This window comes from Triplophysa dalaica, chromosome 18, assembly GCF_015846415.1.
Source record: "Triplophysa dalaica isolate WHDGS20190420 chromosome 18, ASM1584641v1, whole genome shotgun sequence".
NCBI lineage: Eukaryota > Metazoa > Chordata > Actinopteri > Cypriniformes > Nemacheilidae > Triplophysa > Triplophysa dalaica.
In genome coordinates this window covers 16,361,134-16,387,219 of record NC_079559.1, presented here as the reverse complement: position 1 = coordinate 16,387,219, position 26,086 = coordinate 16,361,134, and the positions used below count along the sequence as shown (strand labels likewise).

Genomic DNA, 26,086 nt, shown 5'->3' with positions numbered 1-26,086 from the left:
ATAATTTTTACTTAATTTTGTTTGGATGCACCGTCACTTCTATCTATTGAGGAGTGAGTAGTCTATATAGACCATAGAACATACAAGTGTGGGGTTGTCATAGTGACAAGCCTGACCTTTGGCTCCATGGTGATGAAGCTGTGTGTGCCTCTGCTGGAAATCGTCGACCTTTTTATCGTCCGGCTGTGGAAGAAATGGTAGTAATCCTTCAGGTCACCAATCTATAGGAACAACACACAAAACTGTCCTGTGTCACAAAGCAAAAAGAATATCCCAACAAATACGCCACACCAATGACAAAACACGTCAGAAACAACATATTGCAAAACAAGAACTTAAACATGCTGCAATGTGAATTGTGATCGGTGTACGTCGTGATAAAAAAAGAACAAGTCCGGGCTTGTTTTATACCTGAAAAGTAATAATATTAGCATGAAGAGAAAGGAATTAGGAATTAGAAAACACAACTCTTGATCATGGACGTGTTAAATATGTTTTTGTTAATTATTTATTAGGAATGTGTTAATTATTGAGGATGTCATTGACTGGAAGATTGATTTCTCAAGTGGCGGTATCACTTTCCACTGTATCACAATAACCCGTGGCAGCCATGACACATTCTCCCTAGACTCCTGTACTCCAAAGGCATAGTAAACCGCCATAAAAACAATAAATTTTGATCCCAGATTGTCTAAGTGGCTTTTAGTGCATGTTCACCAACAGATATTCACCTCTTATAGGTGTCTGCATACTTTGATCTCAGTAAGAGCATAATCTTAAAAAAATTCTGAAACCGGGATTCTTTTGCGCACTCCCACAGAAAGTCATATGTTTAAAAGTCTGAAATTGTTATTTTGGATATGACAAACTTGTACAGAACTCATAGCAAGGCACAAAACAGAGCTTGTGGATGATAAGATAGCACATTGTGAAATCTGAGAATGAACAACATGACTGCCATACAATAAGTACACCGTAGATATGACATTGGAAAATGTAAGGTTTCTTCTGTTTTTCCATGAACCTTTTATTTATTTAAATGTTCCAACATATCTTTAGCAGCAAATGAATAACTTGACAAGGAAGCATATAATTAACTAAATTATTATGGAGAGTCAAAGCATGAGGAGAGTGACATAATAAAACCAAGGCAAAGCAACTCATTCTGTAAAATGTAATTCATGACTTGTCTCAACAAACTAAAACAAAAAATAATAATAACTACATTGTTGTTTATTATACACCGATAAATATGTAAGACAACAATTTATGTGTTTCTGGTACGAGTTAGACTTAAACATGTCGCCTGTTCATATTTCATAGCCCAATACAATTTTTCAACATATTTTATAGCCAAACAATGTTTCCAAACACATACGTTTATCTGACAAGAGAAGAAAGATTACACTAAGGTAATGAATATCTAACAGAGTACGCACTTCCAGAACACCTGTTGTTTTTGTTGGGATCCAGAAGATCCTGTTTGTTCACTGGATAAAAGGCAAAAAGCTGTTTTCCGACACATTGATTAAAAGTACAGATTTAAAATGATTAATGGAAAAGTGTGGACTTTAACTACACATCATGTGAAACTCTGTGAAACTTTCTTGTGGTGTGAGTTAAAGCGCTTACAGGCTTGACGTTTGAACTTCAATGTGATAACACGCTCGTGCGCACAAAAGCGCCAGACATAAAACACATCGAGATAACGTTTCATCTTGAAAACTGTTAAAACTCTCTTGCAGGGGCACACACGTACCTGACCCAGGTTTCTATAGCCATATTTATTGGCGATATGCTCAGCCTGCTCGGGTCCGCCGGGTATACGAACAGCCCAGTGGTTGGTGTAAATCCGAGCTTTGCACAGACAAGACGAGAAAAAAGAAGCCAAGCACAGGCAAGCCAGGACGTACTGGAGGTTGTTCAAAACCATCTTTCGCCCTCTCGACTCTCCCTAGCACCCCCGGTTTAGGAAAACAAGCAAACTTCGTCTCGTTCAGCGGGGAATCTCATAGAAGTGTCGCTTGGGCTCCACATATACTCAAACAGCGGAGGATTTAAACTGGGCACGAGCTTCCAGACGCTTCAGTCTGCTCCGCATCGGCCGCACTCGCTCCTACGCCGCGGGGGGAGAGAGAGAGCGGGGAGTCTGTTTGCACCGCTTTGGCTCGATTTGTCCGATCAAGACGGTGCCGTTACTTCTGCTTTTTTGTAAAGTGGAGATATGGCTCTAGCGCCTCCCTCAAATAACTACAGACAATTTCGGGAGAGCACGGACAACAGAGCCGTGTGGGGTTACCCGGGCGCCGCCGGGTCTTAAAGACACACCGCGTTTCATCAACAAAGATCCGATGCAAAGCTACGTTTGTCACGTTTATCACAGATTCCCACAGAACCGAACATAAGCTTGATACTAATTTCCTGCAGTTGAATCAAAAAAATATAGAGGACAGCCACAGTAACTAATAAAACATCGAGTCTTGTATTTTCCGGCGGAAATGTCACATTTACCCATCTGACAACTAATAAAAGTAACTTATAAACTAAAAACAATAACTTTTTCTTCAGGAATTGTTTCTTTATCACTTTTCACTGATTGCTCACATGCTAGAACAGGTCTTGGGTTCGAACTCTATGAACACACAATACCGTCCAAATGTTAATTTATTGGTTAAATGTTGGTCGTTATCGGTGAGACTTGCTATCAACTATAAACGTAACCGTTTACTTGGTTTAGCTCCCTTCAGTCCATAAATCACGACTTCATCTGTGACTTATAGATTGATGTGCCACCGGCCGCTTATAATTATTCCTCTCACAGTCGCATCCGCTCGTCACCATGCAGCCGTACTTTGATGGCATCATTATGTGGCCATCGTCACGCTCCGTTCCCATTCGCGCCGTGATTGATCTTTGTTTTGGTTGATCCCTCCGAGCTCCGTTCCGTTTCCAGCACAAGTGAGAATCAGCATAATTGCGCTAATTACGGCCAATTTCTCCGTGAATGGAGCTGCTGTCAAATCCGACAACAGGCGAGGGATAAGAATATCTCACGGTCCTTACGAGCGAGATGAAAGGGCACGAAAACACCCCGTGAACGCGCCATTCAACGCAGAAGCACGATTGTAATTTAAAGCGCCGAGGGAGGAGGAGAAAATGGGGAACATGCGGAGATTTGAGAGAGGAATCGAGTACACAACTCACGGAGGTGGCGGGCGAACCCCATTCAGCGCGTCGCTTCTCTACCGGGGGGCGCAAATTCCGCTTGACAGCCATTACCCCGCGAGCCCGAGTCTCCCCCCTTCAAGTCGCTCTTCCCTGAGAACTGTTAGCAGCCAGCGTGCATTCCTCCTCCTGCAGCAATTAAGCCTTTATTTATCACCTCTTCAGAGCTGAGTAAACAAACGTTATGTGCGGAAATCAGTGGGTCGTTATTATGGGACCCCCTATGTAACCCAGACCACCTAACACGAGCATTACTGGGATTTGTACGCAAGAAACCCGTCTATTCAATCGTACACTTGATCAGTCACTTTCTTGAAAAGTGTCAGTAGCATGTAAAATGAAGATTGCAGGGAGGATTCGATGTGCTAAATGTTGAAAGAGACATAGTAGTCAAACATCACCGAGGCTGGGCCCACTGACCTGCATGTGTGAGAGAGACAGACAACTTGAAAACACACAAAAAGGTCTCTGTGGCCCCGATGGCTGCGTGGGAGCCCATCTCCAGTCTGGCTGGCTGGAGATGATTGTTATTCTCTGCAAATCAGAGCATGGATGACACACAACTTCATTCTTAGAAACATTTACCCTCTATGCCCACAGACTGCATTATTCCCACCCAACCGGCTATTCAGCTGACAGTCTATTGGCATGAAGTAAACTCATGCAAGCGCTGCATTAATGAATGCAAAGCCTCACTGCATCCGAGCAATTAACACTGCAGGACCGACCTGTGTATGTTAAGTGCATGAAAATGAACAATGCTGCAAATCAGCATTAGAATAGTCTTCTCTGGGTAGTGGACGCGGTATGATGCAATTAAGAACAATGGGGTGCATTTATAACTCAAAAACGTGCAATGAAACATGTGGTAACACATAAGGTTTCATTTGTTGATATCAACTATAGAGCTAACATGAACTGACAATGAACTTGCTTTATACAGCCTTTTTAGTATTATCACATTTTATGACAAATTTTTTCTATTACTACATTTTTAAAAACAAAAATTGTAGCTACAACAGTAATGCACAATGAGCAGAACAAATTTAGTTACATCTTTTACTAATGTTAATGGCTATAGCCGTATTGTAAAGTGTAAAAATAGTAGATTTTTTTATAATTAAATCAATAATTGCCACAAATAATATTCATCCAACAAAGCAATAAAGGGGGTGTACATTTCTGCTAATGTTATTATCGCTTTATAGTCTCAAATATTTTGTAGGGAAAGTTCAACTACAAATAAAAATTCTGTTATTATTTATTCAAAAACCACATGACTTTCTTCAGAGACACAAAAGAAGGAAGATGTGAAAAATATTTCAGTGGTTTTGTGTCCATACAATAGAAGTCAAAGGCGTCCAGTGTTGTTTGGTTACCAAAATTCTTTAAAATATCTTCTTTTGTGTTCTGTAGAAGAAAGTCATGCAGGTTTGGAATGACATGAGAGTGAGTAACCTAAATGAAGAAAGAAGTATTTTTTTGGGGTGAAGTACGCCTTTAACCTTGCACTCACTGTCAACTAATAATACAATGGACATTCCTGTATCACTTTGACGGCAAAAACTGTTAAGCTTACATACAAAAAAATTAACTATCGTCGATGTTGGCACACTCTAGTGTTCAAAATCATATGACAACAGCACATGCCTGCATTTACTGAAGACACGCACACACACACACATTTATTTTGCAAAGTTTTGTGACCGAAAAAAACCCAGGTTTAAATGAACAGAGCTATGTAAAGATACTGACTGACTCAAACCCAAAACATGTTTGTTACATCACTTTTGGTATCTTCAGAATAATACTTATGGTGTGCTTTCGAAGAACCACAACACCGCCCAAATGAATCATTTTTCAAATGTGGTGCAATTGATTTACGTCAACATTTACGAAATGTATTCCCTTTTTTTGCATTCGAAAAAAGCCTGACACAAAACATTGCCTTTTCCTGTGACACAGAAGTCTATGCAGAGAAAATAATGGTTTGCTGGAAAACATACCTTTTCCCAAAATAAGTGGTTTGTGGGAAAAAAGCCATGGGATGTTTTAATTGTCTCTAGGGGCAGTTACAATGTTTTTTTGTAAGAGAGAAAACATCTTATTTCAGCCATTCAAGCTCCCAGAACAGAAGCAGTTTATAGGAGATAAATCTTAATGACAAACTAAACTTCTTAAGATAATTCAAGAGCCTTCATCTATTGAGACTATAAAACTAAGGAGATTGGGTTTAACCTCTGTGGTTACTGAAATCTTAAAAGAAATCTTAAAAGAAAAATGTATTATTATATAGGGGTTAGATTTGTCTCTTATTTAAGTTTACCAAAAGTCAATGAGAAATAAGACAGGTGAAACAAATTAATCTAGAATTCTATTACCAAAGGTTATTTTCACAAAGCGTCGAAAACATACATGTGAAGCAGGGTTATTGTCAGCTAGAACAACTGAAAACATTGTTCCGAACCCCTCAGCCAAACTCTAATTCAATGAACTCTAAACAAAACATTTAAGTTGCTTTTCAAAAAAAGAATGCGATTTTCCAAGAGACCGAACCTAAATGGGGGTTGTAGACATGAGTCCAACCATCCATTACACTGCAAAGCTTGTTTATTATCAATATATTGTGGGATTTCTGCAAACATACTAACCAGAAGGATCACCCAACAAATGGAGAGGGGATGGCTCTCTATATACCACAAGAGTTATAAAAATAACGTTTAAATTTTCATATGTCCATTTATGAGGAATATGGACAGTTATGGATGGGCTAATTTACATTCCTCACAACATTTTTAAATTTTCACAAAAAATTGACAAGTGTCACAGCAACCAACGCAAATAAAAGACAGACACAAAACATTTGAATTGCTCAGAACCTTTATTCAGAGGGCAACAAGAGTAAAATATAAAATTATTGGGCTGTTTTCTCTTCTCCGTCATGTGACAGAACTGAATTTCGGAACCATTGTACAATCCTCAAAGAGAATGGCTCAAGAGTAGAACGCTCTTTACGTGTGTGAACCTCTCAGTGTTTGAATGAGTGAACCCCCCCACACAATACCTCCACTGTCACTGCTCCAGCATTCATCACAATGTCTCTTAAGTTTTCCTCAAAATGCTTTTCCTTTTATTAGTTTTTGCTACATCTCAGCAGTTTTTACCAAAAGTCCTTCAAAAAATAAAACAGAGCAACCATATCTCATTTTCGGCTTCTTAACATTTACAGTATATATAAATACTTACACATAAATATCTTACATGAAAACCTAATTCGGAGAAGAAACAAAATGGAAAAAAACAGAGGAAAACATTGGATGGGGGGGCGGTGGAGAATTGGTATGGTGTGTGTTTGCGGTTGCCGGTGTAGTCATAGATTTGGGCTTTCGTATAACAGTAACAGTAGAAAGGAAATGTTCAGTTAGCCCAGTAGGGAGAGTTGCTGTAGTTGGACTTGGCCTGATTCTTCTGCATGCTACTGGACTGACTGCGTTGGCCCTGAAATGAATGAATAAAAATCTGTTAATACACATAAGCTCAGTTTTTGATCATTTAAACACATTTTATTATGCAAGTACATACACAGGTGCTGTTCATATAATTAGAATATCATAAAAAAGTTTATCTATTTCCCTAATTCCATTCAAAAAGTGAAACCTTTATAATGTATACATTCATTACACACAGACTGATATATTTCAAGTGTTTATTTATTTTAATTTTGATGATTATAACTGACAACTAATGAAAACCCCAAATTCAGTATCTCAGAAAATTAGAATATTGTGAAAAGGTTCAATATTGAAGACACCTGTTGCCACACTCTAATCATCTAATTAACTCAAAACATCTGCAAAGGCCTTTAAATGGTCTCTCAGTCTAATTCTGTAGGCTGCTTAATCATAGGGAAGACGGCTGACTTGACAGGTGTCCAAAAGACAACCATTGACACCTTGCATATCAGAGCAACCTTGGCTCTCATAACACCTGAGCAGTGCCACAGACTGATCGACTCCATGCCATGCCGCATTGCTGCAGTAATTCAGGCAAAATGAGCCCCAACTAAGTATTGAGTGCTGTATGTGCTCATACTTTTCAGTTGGCCAAGATTTCTAAAAATCCTTTCTTTGTATTGGTTTAAAGTAATATAAAAAATTTCTGAGATACTGAATTTGGGGTTTTCATTAGTTGTCAATTAAAAATCATCAAAATTAAAAGAAATAAACACTTGAAATATATCAGTCTATGTGGAATGAATGTATACCTTATACAAGTTTCACTTTTTTAATGGAATTAGTGAAATAAATCAACTTTTTGATGATATTCTAATTATATGGCCAGCACCTGTATGCATTTGTCTTGTACCTGTGTGTCCTGAGCCATGTGGTGGTGCAGTAGCTGTGAAGGGGGCTGCTGATGAGGGGGTAAGATGTGTAAGTATGGTGCTGGGGCATATCCGGGGGCACCTGTGGGGTTGAGCGGCCCTGTTCCTCCAAGAGCTGAGGGCAGGCTGAAGGGAGGGGCTGCCGCTGTAGTGAACCCCTGCTTGTCAAACGTCTATGAGGCAGACAAGACAGATAAGGTAAATTATGCCAATTATGTCAAATATGGTCAGATTGGGGAGAAACAGAAGTAAGGACCCTTACCTGAGTCTTACTGTACACTGTTCCAGTAAGCTCAGAGCTTGCTGATCCAGACATCATTCCTGGTGCTTAAAACAAGAATAAATATAATCGCATACATTAATACATTCACACGTTTTTTTTAAAGATTTAAACTGCTTTGGCTGGAACTGAAACACACACTGTAATCACATTAAAATACATTTTATAGAAGAAATAAAAGTAAGATTGACCTTTTCCCGCGCTGTTACTCATGGCTTTGGCCTGGGACTGAGAGTTGCCTCCATATCCTCCCTTCCCATAGTCCCCTACAGCATGAGCCTGGGACAGCTCATCGAAACCTTTGCAGAGCATTAAACATTTCACATCAGCAAATATTCTTTGTTCAGCCCAAAAAGGATGTACTAACATTAATAAGGTTTTCATTGCAACCAAAAGTGATGTAATGCACTGCGTTGCAAAAGTACAATGTTCATGAATTCAATTCCCAAGAAACACACATAGGTGAAGAGGTATCTGTACCTGCTCCATATGCGTGTTGGCTGTATCCAGCCTGGTGCTGGTATTGGCTGGACGGGCCCATAGTGTGCTGCTTCGTGGATGCCTGGGGCATGAAGACGGTGGGACCATACTGGAAGGCACTGGGCACTCCCGGCATTCCAGGGTAGTAGGGCAGGCTGGTGTAGCCATAACCTGGGGGCAGGGGAGGGTTGAGGAAGGCCTGGGTCTGACCCTGTTGGGCTTGGCCTGGATTCTGCGGCCCTTGATTTTGAGGAACGGAGCTCTGGGTCTGTGAAGGGGGCACTGAAGAGAGGCTGGTGGCGGGGGCCGGGGAGTTCGAGTCGTTGCGTCCGAATTTAGTGGGCTCACCTGAGCAAGATGAGACAGAAGACTTTGAATTTTGAGTTAAAAATGCTTAAATAGGTTGTAATAAATTGAATTGTCGCTCACCTGAGTAGGGATTGCTTCCTAATCCACCATCTCTGCCAGCTAACGCTGTACCAGGGAAGGTCATTCCATAATAATCCTGCAGACAAGAGGGCAATTAGAAAGTTTCCTGAGATAGACACGATAGAACTTACATAGACATTTTATTTCTATAAACACATCACAAGTCAGATAGCGAACACTGTCAAAGTGTTGCACGGATATTGGTACAGAATAATGAAATCCTTACCATGGGCAGGCGGGACTGCATCATCTGTAGGTCTTCATATCCATAGATCGGCTTTAGGGATAAAAAATGATCATAGAGAATTTAGGTTAGATTGCATAGAAGAGACATCATTAAAGTATCGTGCACGCCAAAACACATCAGGTGCTGATGATTCACTTCCTGTTTGTGAAAGCAGAGTAGCCACACACTCACCGGGTATGCCGGAAGGAGCCCACCGGGCCCCATGATGTACTGACTGGCCAACAGTGGCGGGACTCCTTGAGCTAGATTAGGAGGAGCTTTACCTGAAAATATAAACCACATTGAGGATAAGAGTGAAAAGGAACATTTCTTAAAATAATCCAAAAATGACTGACCGGAGTTGGTGGAAGGGGTGATTGAGGTCTGCAGCGGTAGAGAGCGGCCAGTAGAGGGAGCGGATGTGCCGTTAACAGTGAGGTTCTGTGCTCCGCTGGCTATTCCATTTGAGCTGACCGCAGCGCTGGACACAGAGCTGGAGAACACGGGCAGGCTCGCGCTCACGTCACCACCCATTTGGGACTACAGGATACATTTACATTCAATTAGCAATGATCCCTCCTAATGAATTCATGATTTTATCACCAAAATGTCACAAGGAGAGAACTTACACTCAGGGAAGAGCTGGCGGGCACAGAAGATCCGAGAGAATTACAACTACTCACGTGACAGAGGAAAAACAACAACCGGCCGTGAGAAGAGAGATCGATGACATTACTTATTACAATATCGAAATAGATTGAAATTAGAAGGGGGTGGAACCTGCTAAGAGATGTGTTGAGGGCAGGCACTGATGTTGATGAAGATGATGAAAGGGTCGACAAGCCGTTCTCACTGGGTAAAATTGAGGACACGGGCTGCGGGGGGTTGGACAGGACAGCTGCAAAACGGAATGCATTTTAATTCACACATCTCAGAAAACAAATGTTAACATAACACAATAACTGTTGGCCCGACAGTACTAATGACGGTGCCTTCAGCCGATCCAAATTCCTCTCTTGAATGTTGACGAAGGTTGAGTTCATTTGTGGGTGAAAATCCCACTCCACCAGATGATAAGAAATAATACATTTGTGCATTGTATTATTTTCAGTAAGCAGAGATTAATTCATATCGCAAACTTGTGCTTAGCCAGTTCACTGTGTAATGCAGATCACACGTACCGTCCTGTGTGCTGGACGACCTTATTTCACCGAATCCATTCTGTGTGTGAACAGAAAACTGACTGTCAGTGATACTAACTTCATAAAGCTAAAGTAAAACAGAAATGGAGTTTCTGGACATACACTGAGAGGGGTGGTGGTGGAGGACTCCGCTCTGCTATTAGATGTTGGAGCCAACACAGGAGGGGCAGTAGTGCTTTGTAAACTCCGAGAGGCTGTTGGGTAACTGGACTCGATCACGGCCGGAGGCAAAGCGCTGAGAGACTCACTACAACCATCAAGACATTTTTGGGGTTTTATCTTCAACAGACAGCTTAAAAACACAACAGGAACAGTTCAGGAAGAGTAACAAAGTGGCTAAACCTACCTGACGGCACTGGATTTGGAATACAGGCTGCTCTGGTTTTGAGGAGCGGCCGCAGGTTCCTGGAAACCGGTTTCCGACTGGTTGAGATTTTCCACTTTGGAATCCGATCCAAAATCCAGTGCACCAAATTGTACATTCAGGCCAGATACATCAGCTGAACCTGGCATCTCCACTGCAGAAGAGGGGATCTGGCAACCAAAGCATATAATCACATCATTCAGTCTTTATCAGGGTAATGTAGTAGTAACGAGAGCTGGAAGTCAATCTCTCTGCAAACTGGATGGAACACATGGACACACAAACAATATAAGTGATGATGGTTAACAATCATTACCTTAGAAGGAGGGGGCGCTCTCCGCCTCAACGGTCTGATGTTTTTGGGCTGTGAGGGCTCAGCCATGGTTCCGGCAGGTTCAGAGAGGGGTTGCAGCGATTGCAAAGGTCCGTCGTGTGGGGGGAGTACGGCATGGTTTCGGGCCTGAGCCGGCAGGTCCGACTGGAGTGCTGAATTCTGGGACAGTTGACTGAGGATGGGGGACGGGTCAGGTTGGCCCTTCAGGTCCACTAGAAGAAAACAAAAGGGTGTGAATTAAAGGTCCGATGTGCAACTTTTTTGGAGGGTATATTGACAGAAAAGCAATATAACATACATGTCTATGCCTTCAGAGGACCTTACATAATGAAGCGTCATGTATTTATTACCTTAGAATGAATTATTAAATTACCTTAGAATATCTATTAGGGATGCACAATAAATTATTGGCCACATCGGAATGGGCTGATAAATTGTCATTTTTTATGTTATCATTATCGGCGGATATTTGGGCTAATATATTATAGCCGATAAATCATAAATAATTTCCTCTGGATGAACTTATTGGGCTGTACGCTGCTCACAGTTAATACAGTACAGGTACAGTACTGTATGTAGATATCTGTGCATCCCTAATTTCTATCTACATACACCGCGGGTCCCCTTGCATGGAATTCGCAATGTTTTTACAATAGCCCTAAATGGCCAAACTGCTCTACAGAGCGCTTTTGGTAATTATGTTATTTCCTTCGGCAAAGAAACAAAAAAGTGACTACATCTTAGTCCTGTGTCAGCCACAGTTGTGCTTCGAAAGGGAGGGGCAAGCGGTGGAATGAGCCATTGGTACTTACGCTGAGCTACTGTAACAGGGGTCTCCTTTGGTTCATTCAAACTCTTAGGCGTTGGCTCTGGAGGCGCCGGAGCGGTGGATTCTTTAGATGCAGCGCCATTACTCAGACCCCCGTGGACCTGATTGGTAACAGGTGCGACTCGGAGTGCGCTGATTGGTTCTGCTTTCTGCACATCATTGTGGGGGTGTCGGGGTCCCAGCATGGACTAGATGCAAAGCATGATGTTTAATGAAAAACTAGCAAGAAGTCAAACCAAAGTGCTTACACAGCCAAAAGAAACCATGTAAACTAAGGTTGTCTGAGATGCTGTGGTGGTCAGTGCATGCGTTTGCATGTTCTCACCGATGCAGCGTGTGCATAAGTGCCGGCAGCTGCGGAGGCATAGCTGTGTGTGTGTGCTCGACTGCCGTGCTGCTGGGAGTTGGTGAACACCAGGCTCTGAGTAAGAGTACCTGGGGACGACAGCTCTAAGCCGGCCAGATCAGAGTCGCCATCCGCCTCCTTAGACAACAGAGAGCTGAGCTCCATCCTGGAGAGATAAGACAACCTGTATATAAATGATGATTTCCACAACAAAATAAATGTTGATTTGGTGTGGTATAAAAGGTGTTCAGTAAAGTGAAATTCAACTAGCAAGTGTAATAATCTTACACTCAATGTACACGGGTACAAATGTGCTCAAAGCGTTTTCTTGACATTTAATCTCGTAAACTGAGGACAGAAAGAAATCATACTTATCTGCTTGCCCAGTATCTTAGTGCACTTACTGACAAAATATTTTTTTGGTATACGTCTGTGGTTTACTGGTAATGTATATGGTTCCAAACTCCCTTTAAACACACTTCATTCAGTATAGTTTAGTTTATGTTTGTTCGGATCTCTCAGATACAAAAATTATAAATAGTGGGACCAAATACTGTTGGTTCCCAGCGTTTCCTCAAAATATCGTTTTGCAGAATAAAGTCATACAGTTTCGTAATACTACATGAAGTACTCACCCCTGCACGTGGTTCTTGGAGCCAAGAGCACTGGAGGCAGTAAACACTTTGGTCTCAGAGAGCTGCAAGAAATATAAGGGTGCATTATATATCAGCTTCACTTACACAAGTTTTCCAGTTTAATCTTGACACAGGGCTCTAGAGTGCTATCAATTTGGTCGCAAATGTGACCACATTTCTCAATGGTGCCACTAAAAATAATAAGAGGTTGCACCGGTGCGACCAGCCGTTCCGAGGGAGAAAAACAGTCTCTGCAACTGAAAGTCTCCCTGTGATTCAACAACTAGAGGTTCTGACAAAAATGTTTATTTAGCTGCGTCAAAATTAAAGTAAGTAAGTAGAGCTGCACGATTAATCGTTAAAAGATCTCGATTCGAACACCAGACGATCTTATTAATGAAAATCAACGATTCTCGTGTGTCTATTAATTTACACCTCGGACTAAAATCATAACGCTTCAATATTTGCTGTTGCTGCCGCAGAAGTTAAAATTATTATTATAAGGTATGTTACGACGTCACAAACAGTCTTTTTAAAACACACACTATCATTATTTCCGTGTCAAATGATCACACTAGTGACGTTACTGGGATTAAAGCAGAGAGTTGCCAACTCGCACGCATAAAACGCGTTTACAAAGTCCAAATCTCTTCAAATTAATCTCACACCAAATGACAGACCAACATATAAAGTAAATACAGCCTGACAACAAAACTGTTCTTATGAGTGTCTTTCATGACTGTTACACATTGTTCTGATTATGCTTCCCATCTTAACTGGACATGTTTGAAACGAAACTAACGATTGTAGTTTTCAGGTTATTTTAAACTGTTTACAGGTGAGAATACTGGGTTGTTATGTTTATCAGTAGTGTCTTTCTGTAAAGACCCCTTCAATTAGTCTGTAGACATCAGGCAAATGTATAAAATAAAAAAGTGTCACCTTATGAATTTGTTTTACTGAGAAATATTTCATATACAAGTTACTTCAATGCATTTATACTTTTTAGAAAGTTAAACTTAAAAAGTAAAAAAAATGAAAAAACACTTGAGTTTAAAGTACTTACTTACTGAATGTTTGTTAGTTTCCTTGTGCAGTGATAATGGCAGAGCTCTCTTACTGTAAGTGTGCCCTGCACCATTTTCCTTACTTTTGTTTTATTCAAACGGTTTTGTACAGTCTTTTCATATACTTCAACACAAGGAAATGTGTTTTTATTAAATTGTCATTAGAGTAAGTCTCTTGCCACTGTAAAGTGACTTTTACTTGTGATACTGGACTGTTGTGCTTTTATTTTCATCACTAAACTTTCAACACATTTTTCTCCAAATGTGTGCCTGAAAATCATAGCCCTTCAGCCGACCTCAGCCATAACTTTACATACAGGGGCTTGAATATGGTATCAAAAACTGTAATAGGCCTATATAAATTTGCACCATGTGTTGAATTTTCCCAGATCTAATCACATATAAAAAAGAAACATTAAAAGATTAAATTATAAATGAATACGAACAACAACGGCTTTATTGGGCATTCAACAAGTTCCGAGACGCAAGTACAACGTGATGACGGTCACGAACATACTAATTACCACCTAGCGCCACCTTGCACCATAGTGACGAGTAATAATAGATTATGACAGATTTTTTACGAGCCTGTCAATCAAAATGACGGACAATAAAAAAAGTGCAATCTCTGGTGTGTACATTTGAAAAAGCGTGCGCTGTTAAACAGAGTGGATGTAGCCATAGATTATGAGTGAAGATGAAAAGAACGATTGACAAATTTTTCGTAAATAATCTTAAATTAATGCCTGATCCGTCCGAAAATCATAAGCAATGCTCTGACACGGAGCCATCAACCTCCCAGGTTATGTCAAGCCCTGGTCCATTTATCTTGAGATCTTTAAAGTTTAAATTTCAGTTCAATGAAGCACTTTAAGCACCAACACTTTTTCAGTAAGTTACCTTTCTTATAGATTTGTGCTACAAATAAAGAACTTTATATTGACCAGATTGTTGGTTAATCATTTTCCAGTCAATTTTGCCTATATGAACATTTAAAAAAAAAGTGAACTGGTAAAACCAGTTCAATTTTAAATGACTTAAATGCGATACGGTCGAAAATTTGGGTGCACATCACTTTTGTGCTGGTGCACCTAAGAAAAAAATTTGTGTGGCACACCAGTGCAAAAAGTTAGTCTAGAGCCCTGCAACACCCATGAGATTACTCACATCTTCATTCCAGTCTTCTGCAGCCCAATCTTCCAGATTGTCCATCCAGGCTCCTGAAGAGAAAATAGCATTTGCACTGAAAAGTTGCATTTAACAATCAAAAACATGCCAAATGCATCACCCCTGAGCGAAGAAGTTTATAATATGCAACGTAAATCAGCAACATTTATTCTGGGATTTCATCTAGACAGCCTGCAGTGTTTAATCAATACAACACATAAAGACAGGCTCCGCTGGGATCCACAAAACACTCAAAATGGCTTTGGGTATGATTAGAATCGATAAAGAGCACTCACCTGCTCCTTCAGTAGTCTCAGTTCCAGTTTCTCCTGCTTCAACTGCGCTGCTGTAGTCTACAGGGTTAAACGTCCTACGAGTCAACGAGAGAACAAACGGCTTATAATGATCCAGGAATATAAACACCACCTTGTAACAAATATATTGGTTTAAATCTGAGTGAAAGAAAGTGTTTCAAGTGTATTAATAACTATACATTAAAATTTCAAAGAGAAAGTGGATCGAACCGTTACCGTCTGAATTGTAATCAAATCGATTTGTGAAGATTCACAGCTTTATAAAGAACGGGAAGTAGATGGAATTTGGGGGAGACAGGACTTATGTTGTGTTCAGACCAAACGCGAATGGCGCGAATGAATCGGGCTATTCACGCGTAGTTGGACGCTTGAACATTTTAGTTTAATCGCTTCATTCGCGCATCAAATTCGCTTCATTGAAGACGCAAATTCGCGTCATGGGAGGGGCTTCTGCCAGGCGGCTACAGTCCCATATATATATATATATATATTGCGTAAATTGTGTAAAGATTGTTTTTGACAACTTGCCAGGTTGTCCGACCTCCTCACTCACTTTCTTCCAAGCAAGATCCTTTTTATTTCTGTTTCGATAAAAGTAAGATGTATTGTACAGCTCCAGGTATCCACATACAGCAACGATGATTTTGTCCTCCATTCGCGTTTGGTCTGAACACAACATAAAAGCTCACCCCCCTGGAGAGTACCTGCTTATTCCAGCTCCTCGGCCTCTACCTCGACCTCCGGCTCCTGAGACAACGCCTACATAAAAAAAATCATTCACAAATAAGCATAGCGTCATTTGCTAACAAAGTTTGTATTAATAACTTTGTTAAATTATATTGACACACCTTTTATACTATTGGTTCCCATATTTTGTAACTTAAAGTCAAGTTAGAATATGCACTAAGGAGATTTTTACGTTATGATGGAGGGGAAGATATTTGCGTTTTTTAATGAGCCAAACAAACTTTCCACAAAATGCCAAATATTCATATTAGCAGGTTTAAAAACTAGCATTATTATCATTTCGATATGTAGAATGCATATACTTTAATTTGATAATCCCATTCGCAAAACAGTACGAATGAGCATGCTTATGTCAAAGTAAGCAGAAATATGTACTGTTACATGAAGTGCATTGGATGCAACTCAATGAGTGTGTTATCATGCACAGTCTTACACATATTATGCTTAAACTGATAACAATTAAGGTCATGTAAACACGTAAAACGGTTTTCTTTTATGGGGAAAACTCATAAACGGCGAAGCAAAACCCACTTTTGCCAATTTCTCAAATTTCGTGTAAATGCCTTTGTGGTGAGGAAGGCAGGACGAGAGCCGTGGCCGGTGTCGTGAGTGATAGGTAGAATCAGCTGTGCGCACACCGGTTCCGCATACCTCACAGAGGAAATCGAGCGCATAAGAGGAAAAGCGACAGGACTGCTGTCGAGAGTGGACTGGGCCCCGACATATGTTTAAATTTGTGTTCATATGACCGGCAGTCGGCAGTGAGGTGGCTGCCGGCATTTTTCTTCCGAATTATTGTTAATTTATTTTGATTAAAGTGCTTTAAATGTTTGCCGGTTCACGCCTCCTTCCTTCCTTTATTGAACCGCGTTACAGCTTTTACCGGTTTCTCTCAGTTTTGTATATTCTGCGCATGTCTGATGACCCAAATGGAAGTCCGCTCTCGAATTATGCAGTAGATGTAAAAACGTCAAAACGAAAACAACTGTTGCATATCCTGGTTTGCGGACATCAGAAGAGATGTATTAATAAATGTTTTCATATGTTTACATGCATGTCAATAAACCAGCTACGCAGAAAACCACGTTTACATAGAAATTTCCTGTAGCTCAGCAGTAAGAGCATTGCGTTAACAACGCAAGGTTGTGGGTTCGATCCCAGGGGATTGCAAATACCCATGTAAAATGTATAGGATAAAGCAATATAAGTCACTTTGGATAAAATCGTCTGCCAAATGCCTAAATGTAAATGTAAATTTGAGAATTGCCAGGTGTCTCGCGTACAGTAACATCACCATCGATATGCCACAGGAAATAATTCAGAATCTGTATTTTTATATCTCTTCTTGTGTCCGCAGTACCTGTAAATGCAAAAGTAGTTTCTAATTTTGCCGTTCTCACATAAACTGTATAATTCAAGAGCAGACATTTATGCGTTATTTTACTGTTTCTTCCATTTGGGACTTATTATTGCGCTGTCAGACATGCAAACATTAAAAAACAGAGTAAACCGGCAAATGTGTTTATACGCAGCTTAAATTCAGAGAAATGGGCAAACAACTACCACTGCCAAGCAGGTTTTGCTTACGCCGTTTATGAGCATTCTCAGATAAAAAAAAAAACCTGTTTTACGCGTTTACATGACCTTACTTGTTATCAGCGTATTAAGCATAATCGGTGTAAGACTGTGCATGTAAATCAGGTATCTCAAACTCATTTCCTGGAGGGCTCTGCACAGTTTAGCTCCAACCAGCTCAAAACCACACCTGCTTGGAAGTTTCTAGTAATCCTAAAGATGTTGATTAGCTGAATCAGGTGTGTTTGATTAGGGTTGGAGCTAAACTGTGCAGAGCTGTGGCCCTCCAGGAACTGAGTTTGAGAACCCTGACGTAAATGCACTCAATGTCTAAATACATGTATATCTAAGAATAAAATCTGATATGTAATCCCCTTTATAAGAAATCCTTTCGAGTTGCAGCTGGTGTAACCAAAACATCGGTCACATGTAATGTCCTACAAACTCTTGAACCATTACAGTGACATAAATAGTAACACAAAAACAGGCTCTGTTCTGCCCACTGAGATAACAGCTCACAGGCCAACATTAAAGTAGACTAGTAGACTTCTGTTTAAATTGTAAGGCTACACAAATTTAAAAATTATTCAAATATCCCAGTATGCGCAGCACAAATTGAATGATTTAAAAATTATGTATAGCCAAAGTTTTAGGTACATGCTGATATCAGAGAAACTGGCTTGCAAATGTAAGTGCCTGTGTGTGCATTAGCGCATGGAATGTTAACAAAAGATGTTACACAACCAGAAAATGTGTGAGTATTTAATATGGTTATTTTTTTTACAAATGCGTACGATATGATATATTCTATTTATTTAAAAAGGCATATCTATTTATTTCATACCGGACAACAAGGAACAACCCCTCCAAAAATATATATATATATATTTATATACGTATATACAGTGGGTACGGAAAGTATTTAGATGTCATTAATGTACATTATTAATGAAATCATTAATGTACACACAGCACCCCATATTGACAGAAAAACACAGAATTGTTGACATTTTTGCAGATATGCAGATGTTCCTAAGTATTCAGACCCTTTGCTGTGACACTCATATATTTAACTCAGGTGCTGTCCATTTCTTCTGATCATCCTTGAGATGGTTCTACACCTTCATTTGAGTCCGGCAGTGTTTGATTATACTGATTGGACTTGATTAGGAAAGTCACACACCTGTCTATATAAGACCTTATAGCTCACAGTGCATGTCAGAGCAAATGAGAATCATGAGGTCAAAGGAACTGCCTGAAGAGCTAAAAGACAGAATTGTGGCCAGGCACAGATCTGGCCAAGGTTACAAAAGAAAATTATTTAAAAAAAAATTAGATACAATGCAAGTTAATTGGGACCAAAATAAGATCCTTATTCAAATCCATTTTATAGAAAAATAAATTCTCAGATCAGACAGACTGTGTGTTTTCATCTCCGGAAGTCAGGAAATACAGGAACAGCGTAACAGCCAAATACATAACAAATGTATTTTTGGGTGACCTTTTAAGAACCATCTTTAAAATAAAGAAACAAAAGCCATGTCTTCCATGACATCATTCCTATAAATAACTGTTCTCTGGTGCAGATGGATTGAATCAGTATATCTGGGATAGCACATCGGCAAGTGCGTAAGAAGGTCTCGGTTTGTGTTTGTAAATGTACAGACCTCTCCCTCTTCCTCTGCGGCCTCGGTCTCCTCTCTCTCCTGGAGCCGAATCAAACACGTTCTCTTCTGACCGCCCTTAAAACAAAGTCAAAGTGGATGCTTCTATGAAAAACGATTGCACAAACTGCATGCCAACATCATCATGCTTATCAAAAACAGTCTCATATAAGCAGGTCTAGAGACGCACAGAGATAAAAACCCAATAGGACACACCTTCGTGGTTGCGGCTGCCCCCTCGGCCGCGTCTGTTCAGACCCCCGCGGCCCCTGCCTTCCCTTTCTCCTCTTTTCTCTGCTGGGGTCCCTTCTTTTCCAACATTTTTCTTCTTGCCAACCGTTTCCCATGAGTCCTATGCAATTAAAGGGACAACAAGCATTACATAAATGTTTTGAAACAACCGGTAAATGTCTATGACTGCTCATCAAAGACCTCCGGTAGCTTGGCAGGTTTGGGAACTAGAAAAAGCTCCTTTACACAAGATACTCAGTCTGGTTTTTCTTGGTACAATTAATACAGTTACTAAAGAAACAATTTTGCGACTGAATCACAAACACGTAAAACAGGATCATGCACCTTGTCAATGACCTCCTCCAGCAGGAAGTTGATAGCCCTGTTGACATCTCCATTGCAGTCGTGAAGGGCTACCATACACTCGTCCTGAGTTTTGCCTGTGACCTCCATGAGCTGCGACACAAATGCAAACAAACTTAACAAGATTCCACAAATCTTATGAGAAAACATGAGGGTTTAGGAACCAGTGGGTATTAAATGATTCTGGTTCTGATTCTATTCATTCAAGAACACGTATTTGTCGTTTTTTCATGTTTATCTGAAACTAAGTAGCACTCCAGATCGCTGTGCGAATAGGTTTTTATTTGAAATGCACCTTTTCCTTTCCGTTTTGCCTTGCATCCACATTGAGATGGTATTTTGTGAACAAAAACTTTTGATAAGTGAGGCTTTCGAAAGGGATGACACAGTATTAGTCATGTGACCCAATTAGCCCAAAGCAACACTGTGGATGATGACGCACAACTCTCCAGTTTCATGTGTGTCACAACAATGAAAACAAGTCATTTTGAAGCAACTAGCCCATTAATTTTAAGATTTTAAAGTGAAGATTAAGGTGTTGTTAAACAAAAAATATAATTTTCAAATCCCTATTAGAGTAAACATAGGTTGTGTTTACATAGTTCGGTTCTCTTGGTAATTTGTTCGGGACCAAAAATAAAATACATGTAGTCCTGGTCTGCTTAACATTCACACTGGCATTCGAACAGCAAACCAAATATACTGAACCCAAGGAAACGAAGTCCTAAAAGTATAAAGTAACCTAATGTATAAAATCGCAACATGATTGGACAGGTTTTTTTATGTATATTAAGTTTGTATTTTGGAACTAATTTGACATCCAAAACACCGCTGTGTTTCCGGTTATACATCCTTAACGTTAGAGCTGCACGATTAACCGTTAAAAGATTGCGATCTCGATTCGAACACCCATGCAATGTCATATATGAAAATCAATGATTCTCGTTTCTCTTTTAATTTACTCCTCCGACAAAAATCATAACGCTTCAATATGTGCTGGTGCAGTAGCAGAGAAAGCCTTCATATCATACGGTATGTAACGACGTCACAAACAGTCTTTTCAACAACACAATATCATTATTTCTGTGTCAAATGATCACAGAAGTAAGGTACTGGGATTAAATAGAGTTGCCAACTCACACGCATGAGACGTGTTAACAAGCTCCTACTCTCCCAAATTAATTTCACACCAAATAACAGACCAACATATAAGGTAAATACAGCCTGACAACAAAACTCCTCTTATGAGTGTTTTACGGGATTGTGTTACATTGTTCTGATTATGCTTCACATCTTTACTAGACAGGTTTGAAACGAAAGTAATGATTGCAGTTTGTAGCGTGGACAAATCCGAGTGCGCACTTATATCCGGCATTATGGTAAAACACGTCATCAGAGGGTGTGACGCTTATCACTGTATTAACGCTAATAGAGAAGCTGCGCTAGAGCTTTTCAACAAGTTGCAAGGCATTTCATGTTTTAAGGTTATTTTAAACTGTTTACAGGTGAGAATACTGCATTGTTATTTTTATCAGTAGTGTCTTTCTTTAAAGACCCCTTCAAGCAGTCGATAGATATCAGGCAAATTTATAAATCTTTCTAAAGACCTTTAATTGCAAGTGTATGAATTTGTTTTACCGAGAAATAGTTCATAAACAAGTTACTTCAATGCGTTAATACTTTTTAGGAAGTAAAACTTTTGCATTTAAAGTAAAAAAAAAGAAAAAAACACTTTAGTTTTACTTGTGGAATTTGTGATAAATTCTCACCATAGTTACTTTAGGTTAACCATGAAATATTTAATAATTTTGAAGCAAAGTCCAACATAGTACATACCTAAATAAACTTTTTTATCGGAACCTCTAGTTAATTATGTATTACTTTTAGTCATCATCCAGAATTGAAAAAGAATCGCAATCTTGATTTGAAACCAAAGAATCGGAATTCTCAATTTATCCAGAATCGTGCAGCTCTACCTAACATATGCATGCGCATATGATGTAATTTTACCAAGCCGGCAACTCGAAGAGCTCTTGTTAAATGCAGTCAAAACAGCAACAGGAAGTGTCACACGCACAAGTGCCAATCTCAAAAACACTGGCTTGATTTTCATGGTCTCGTCTTGTTTTATGGCTTCCCAGTTTTTGTTTGCATAAATTCATTTAATCCATGTATTGTTCATATTTCAATCGAACCACATAAATGTTTGAAAAACAAATCAAGACACATCTTCCAGCGCTCTCTGTATGCTTTTTGGTGCACACAAATTTATTTATATAAACCACACAGATTAATATGTTAACATACACATAGTGCGTCACACAGTATTAAGTACTGCATTATATCCACACTGGCAGATTCTTCCTTGCAAAGCCTAGAAAACACTACTTAGTTCGACTTTTGTGGTCAAGGAAAAGAAAAATCAACATTATTAAATGTAACTTGGGAATCGTTTGAATTGTATCTATTCTGATTCCAGTTCTGCGTATTTATTTAGATTCTTATCGTCTCCCAGTTTCGATTCCACAGTTCAAGTAAAACATTTTGATATCAACCTGTATGGTCATTTGCCTGCTTATTAACTGTCTTTGTGTATATAAACACATAGAACCATGTTTTTTTCTGATTTATTACAACTTGTGTTACCATAGTTGAATTACATCATGGTTAAACTGTAGTAACTATTAACTGTAGTGTTAGCTCGATACCAAAATTTTGGCTTCGGTACGTTACCAGAATCTAATACCAGTAATATCTATCCCACATCGGTACCATAGGTGATTAATAACCAGCCCCAAAATATATTATTTGAAATGACAAATGTGAACAAATGTGAACAATTACATTTTGAACAACAATTAAATGTTTCAAGTAGGTCTATATAATAGTAGTAATCAAGATGAAAACTGAATGATCAATAAAAAAACACTTCAAAGTCTGAATTGTATAAAATAAATATGCAATGACTCTAAATAAAGCTACAAAAGTTTCATTTTCTCTTTAAAACTCTTTCACCGTCATTGACGAGTTATCTCATCATTTAAAAAAATACGGTTCCCACCAAAGACGAATTTCGGCAGTGTTTGTACTGTTGTACAGCAGGTGGCGCTATTACACACCAATGGGAAAAAGTACAGAATCCCAGAACCTATAACGTATGTTAATTATCGGTTTTTAATGATTGTTCTGAGTGTAATCTGGTCGGAATCTTTGACAAAAAAATTTAATTATCTCAGCTGTTTAATCAAAGAGATGCATTTTTGAAGAAACCTACCAACATCTAAGTATTGATAAAAAAGAACAAATGAAGATAGAAGAATATGGTTTCTTTTGTTTAAAAGCAGAGACTCCGTTCTTTCATTGGACATATTGTTTGTCCATATCCTCTTTCCAGAAAATGTATTGTGAACCATTACATTTTGTTGAAAATTTTAAAAAACGCTGACGTAGGCTGGCAACTTTTTTTTTAAAGGCTGGTGGGGAAAGAGTTAATATGTTACACAGATGTATTAGGTTACGGTTACTTTAAGACAAAACATTTTTTTAATGCGGAAATATACATTTAACAGTGTGTGTATTTGACAGTCTAAGAACATACACAAGACGCGAAGGAGAATTTCATGATGATGGAACAGATATAACGCTATATATGCCATGTATGCGTTGAAAGGGGATCTACAGAAGCATCCCTGCATGTAGAATATATGTGACACTGTGAAACAATCTAAAGACCTCTCAGCAAAAGTAGAAAGAGCTGAATTTGTAATAAATCACTAACTGTGTCTCAGTTTAAATGATCGCAAAAGTGCATTCATCTTGTTCTTCTATGTTGCCAGTGCTGCGTCAATCGTGTAGCATACTGCCGCATAGTGTTGAACTTTGGAACAGCAGTGTTTAAAGTACCGAAACAAGCAAAATTCTGGTATTGAACCGATTGAAATCTGACATGTACCGGTAAATTTCAAGACCCGGTTTACCACGCAACCCTAGTTAACTTTTTTTTGCTTTAATGCAAATACTATAGTTAAACCATGCTTTCTATAGTAAAAAGTTAACTTCATGAGGGCTTTTTATTGGGATATCAGCAGATCACGTAACTTGTGTACTTTTCTCAAAACATGCCTTCAGGAATTGAAAACAGGAATTCAAATTTTAACCAAGTATCCGATTCCTATTCCTTTCCATTCCGATTCTAAATTGGAATTGAATTTTGATTCCCGACCCTAATTAAATGCAGTACAAACCAATGGCCACACCAATAGATGTTTGGTTTGCTCACCTGTTGGACTTTGCCCTCAAAATCTGCATCATTTTTGTCATATATCATCCGGGCAAGTTGGATCTGTTCCGCTGTGGCCTACAGAAAGATAAAGCAGTTAAACATCCCACTAATTTTGAGGTCCTACAGAATCTTCATGTGGCTTCTAGTGTACATTTAGGTTAATAAACTTGATTACCCTGAAGTATGTGAAGGCAAAAGACGTGTTTAGCTCACCTGTATCTGTTTCTGTGGCTGTGAGGTGTGTGTGGTTTGTGGTAGGGCTCTGTCCCGATTGCCCCGGGCAGCATCAGCAACCACTGAAGTCATCATAAACAGTATATACAAAATAATGTATGTACAAAATAGAAAAGTCTGGAGAAGAAAGGGAAACGGAATCCATTACACACACACACAAACTATAAAATAAATATTCAAGATTTTTATGTAAGAGGGAGTTAGTGACAGGTGCAGCAAGCCTGACACCAGTTTAACTCCACACTGTACTTCCAATGTAATATTATCATCTGCTCAACACTTAAATATAGCCAAGCAAACATGGTCAGGATAGGTGTCCATTTACACTAACCCTCACCACCCTCGCCCAGTCACACACACGCCCACCCGAAGGCCTCTCCTTAAACAATAAAACGTCTGCATTTACAGACATCACAACAACACAGTCCCAACTAGATCAAGTCAATAACAAATCGGCACATAATTGTTGTCTATGCAGGAGAGTAGAGTTTAGATCACAAGGCCAAAATACCTACAAAACCCTATTAGTACTTTTGTAATATGCTCGTATTGATCAAATTTGATTTTCAGATCCTATGAAATGGAATAGTTGGCCGCTAAAATAGAACAAAGTATCTGATGGGGGGCGTCTCAAAACCTAATAAATGACCTAACCAGATAGCGTTTGAGGGCATCACGACCACAAAAGTTACCAAACTTAGGATCCGAATAAAAATGCCGTTTGGGTAACGTAAGGCAGGTCGCGAGGTTGCGACACCGCCAAGATCGTCGTTAACAAAGATCGTAAGTAAACGCGATTACGGTTTAAAAACACCCGGATTCAAACACACAGATCGCAGTTGTTGGTAAATTTACGACGCTTATGGGACTTATCAATTTACAGAAAAACTCCCCAAAATATTCCCTATCGTATAATTGACGGTTAAAAACACACAAAAGAAAACTTAACACAGCGGTTACACGTTAAGAGTCCGCCGAGTAGAGGTAAGAAAAACATAACAGTGTAATGTGCAAAATGCAGCACAAATGCTAACACGCTAATGTGTTCTTCACCACGCCGCGCTGCCGCTAATGCTACGAACAAACGCATATCGCGATAAATATTGTCTACATCGAGGCATATATACATATATATGTAAGCATCAAGCAGACAAAATCAGACGCTATGATTTTAGGTGATGTGTGTGGCTTTGTTCTCAATTTTTTCCATAACACAAACATACCCTCTCCGCTCCCTCAACGTTCTGTATGTGTTTTTACCTGCCTACCGACCGCACGCGCTACCCTCATACACGAGCGCGAAGCCAGCGACCAAAAGCGCTCTGCTTATGCAACTTAAAAGCCCTTATTTATTTCTTAAAATAAAAGATACAGTAAATGGATGGAAGAAGGTATGAAGCAGTAAAATTGTGTCTTTTTGTTTACGGAAAGTATATGATCAGTTTCAAATAAATTAATTGATGTCACTATGAACCAACAAATACTAACAAAATAAAAGTATTTGAACCGAAGCTGTTAAAAAAAAAGAAAATTTTACAATGTAAGAAGCATTACATTTTCAGTGGAACTCCACCAGCCTTGTTTTGTTTAAAAATAATAAATGTCTTTATTAAAATCATAATTGAAAAGTATTGGTCATTCCTAAAGGTTTTCCTGACTAAATTGACACTATGTCCAGTATGCTAGGACTTTTCTTTAGTACTTAGTA

General features: G+C 39.3%; 2 protein-coding genes across 3 annotated transcripts in view; both read right to left on the bottom strand.

Annotated features, from left to right (window-relative positions):
- pcsk5b (proprotein convertase subtilisin/kexin type 5b) overlaps positions 1-3,120 on the bottom strand; it is a 56,134-nt gene extending 53,014 nt beyond the window's left edge. Inside the window, exons 1-2 of the mRNA XM_056729487.1 lie at positions 1,760-3,120; positions 117-221 (exon numbers count right to left, since the gene is read on the bottom strand). Coding sequence (XP_056585465.1) covers positions 117-221; positions 1,760-1,933 — 279 coding nt within the window. The 5' untranslated portion in view covers positions 1,934-3,120. The remainder of the gene's footprint in view (positions 1-116; positions 222-1,759) is intronic.
- A 2,967-nt stretch (positions 3,121-6,087) lies between these two features.
- On the bottom strand, positions 6,088-25,738 carry ubap2b (ubiquitin associated protein 2b). 2 transcript variants are annotated; one of them, XM_056730020.1, is made up of 27 exons: positions 25,639-25,738; positions 24,358-24,495; positions 24,142-24,219; positions 19,845-19,955; positions 19,485-19,620; positions 19,272-19,346; positions 15,987-16,041; positions 15,265-15,338; positions 14,969-15,021; positions 12,735-12,796; positions 12,079-12,265; positions 11,737-11,941; positions 10,907-11,136; positions 10,573-10,760; positions 10,329-10,473; positions 10,206-10,245; positions 9,805-9,922; positions 9,654-9,699; positions 9,381-9,564; positions 9,217-9,308; positions 9,025-9,075; positions 8,799-8,874; positions 8,370-8,717; positions 8,081-8,188; positions 7,872-7,936; positions 7,591-7,782; positions 6,088-6,723 (listed from the first exon to the last, which is right to left on the bottom strand). In XM_056730020.1, exons 1-27 carry the CDS (start codon positions 25,666-25,668, stop codon positions 6,643-6,645), a joined length of 3,168 nt encoding a protein of 1,055 aa, XP_056585998.1. In that variant the 5' UTR covers positions 25,669-25,738; the 3' UTR covers positions 6,088-6,642. The 2 variants fall into 2 exon arrangements, with proteins under 2 accessions (XP_056585998.1, XP_056585999.1); XM_056730021.1 differs by having other exon boundaries at positions 25,602-25,664.
- Positions 25,739-26,086: the final 348 nt, after the last annotated feature.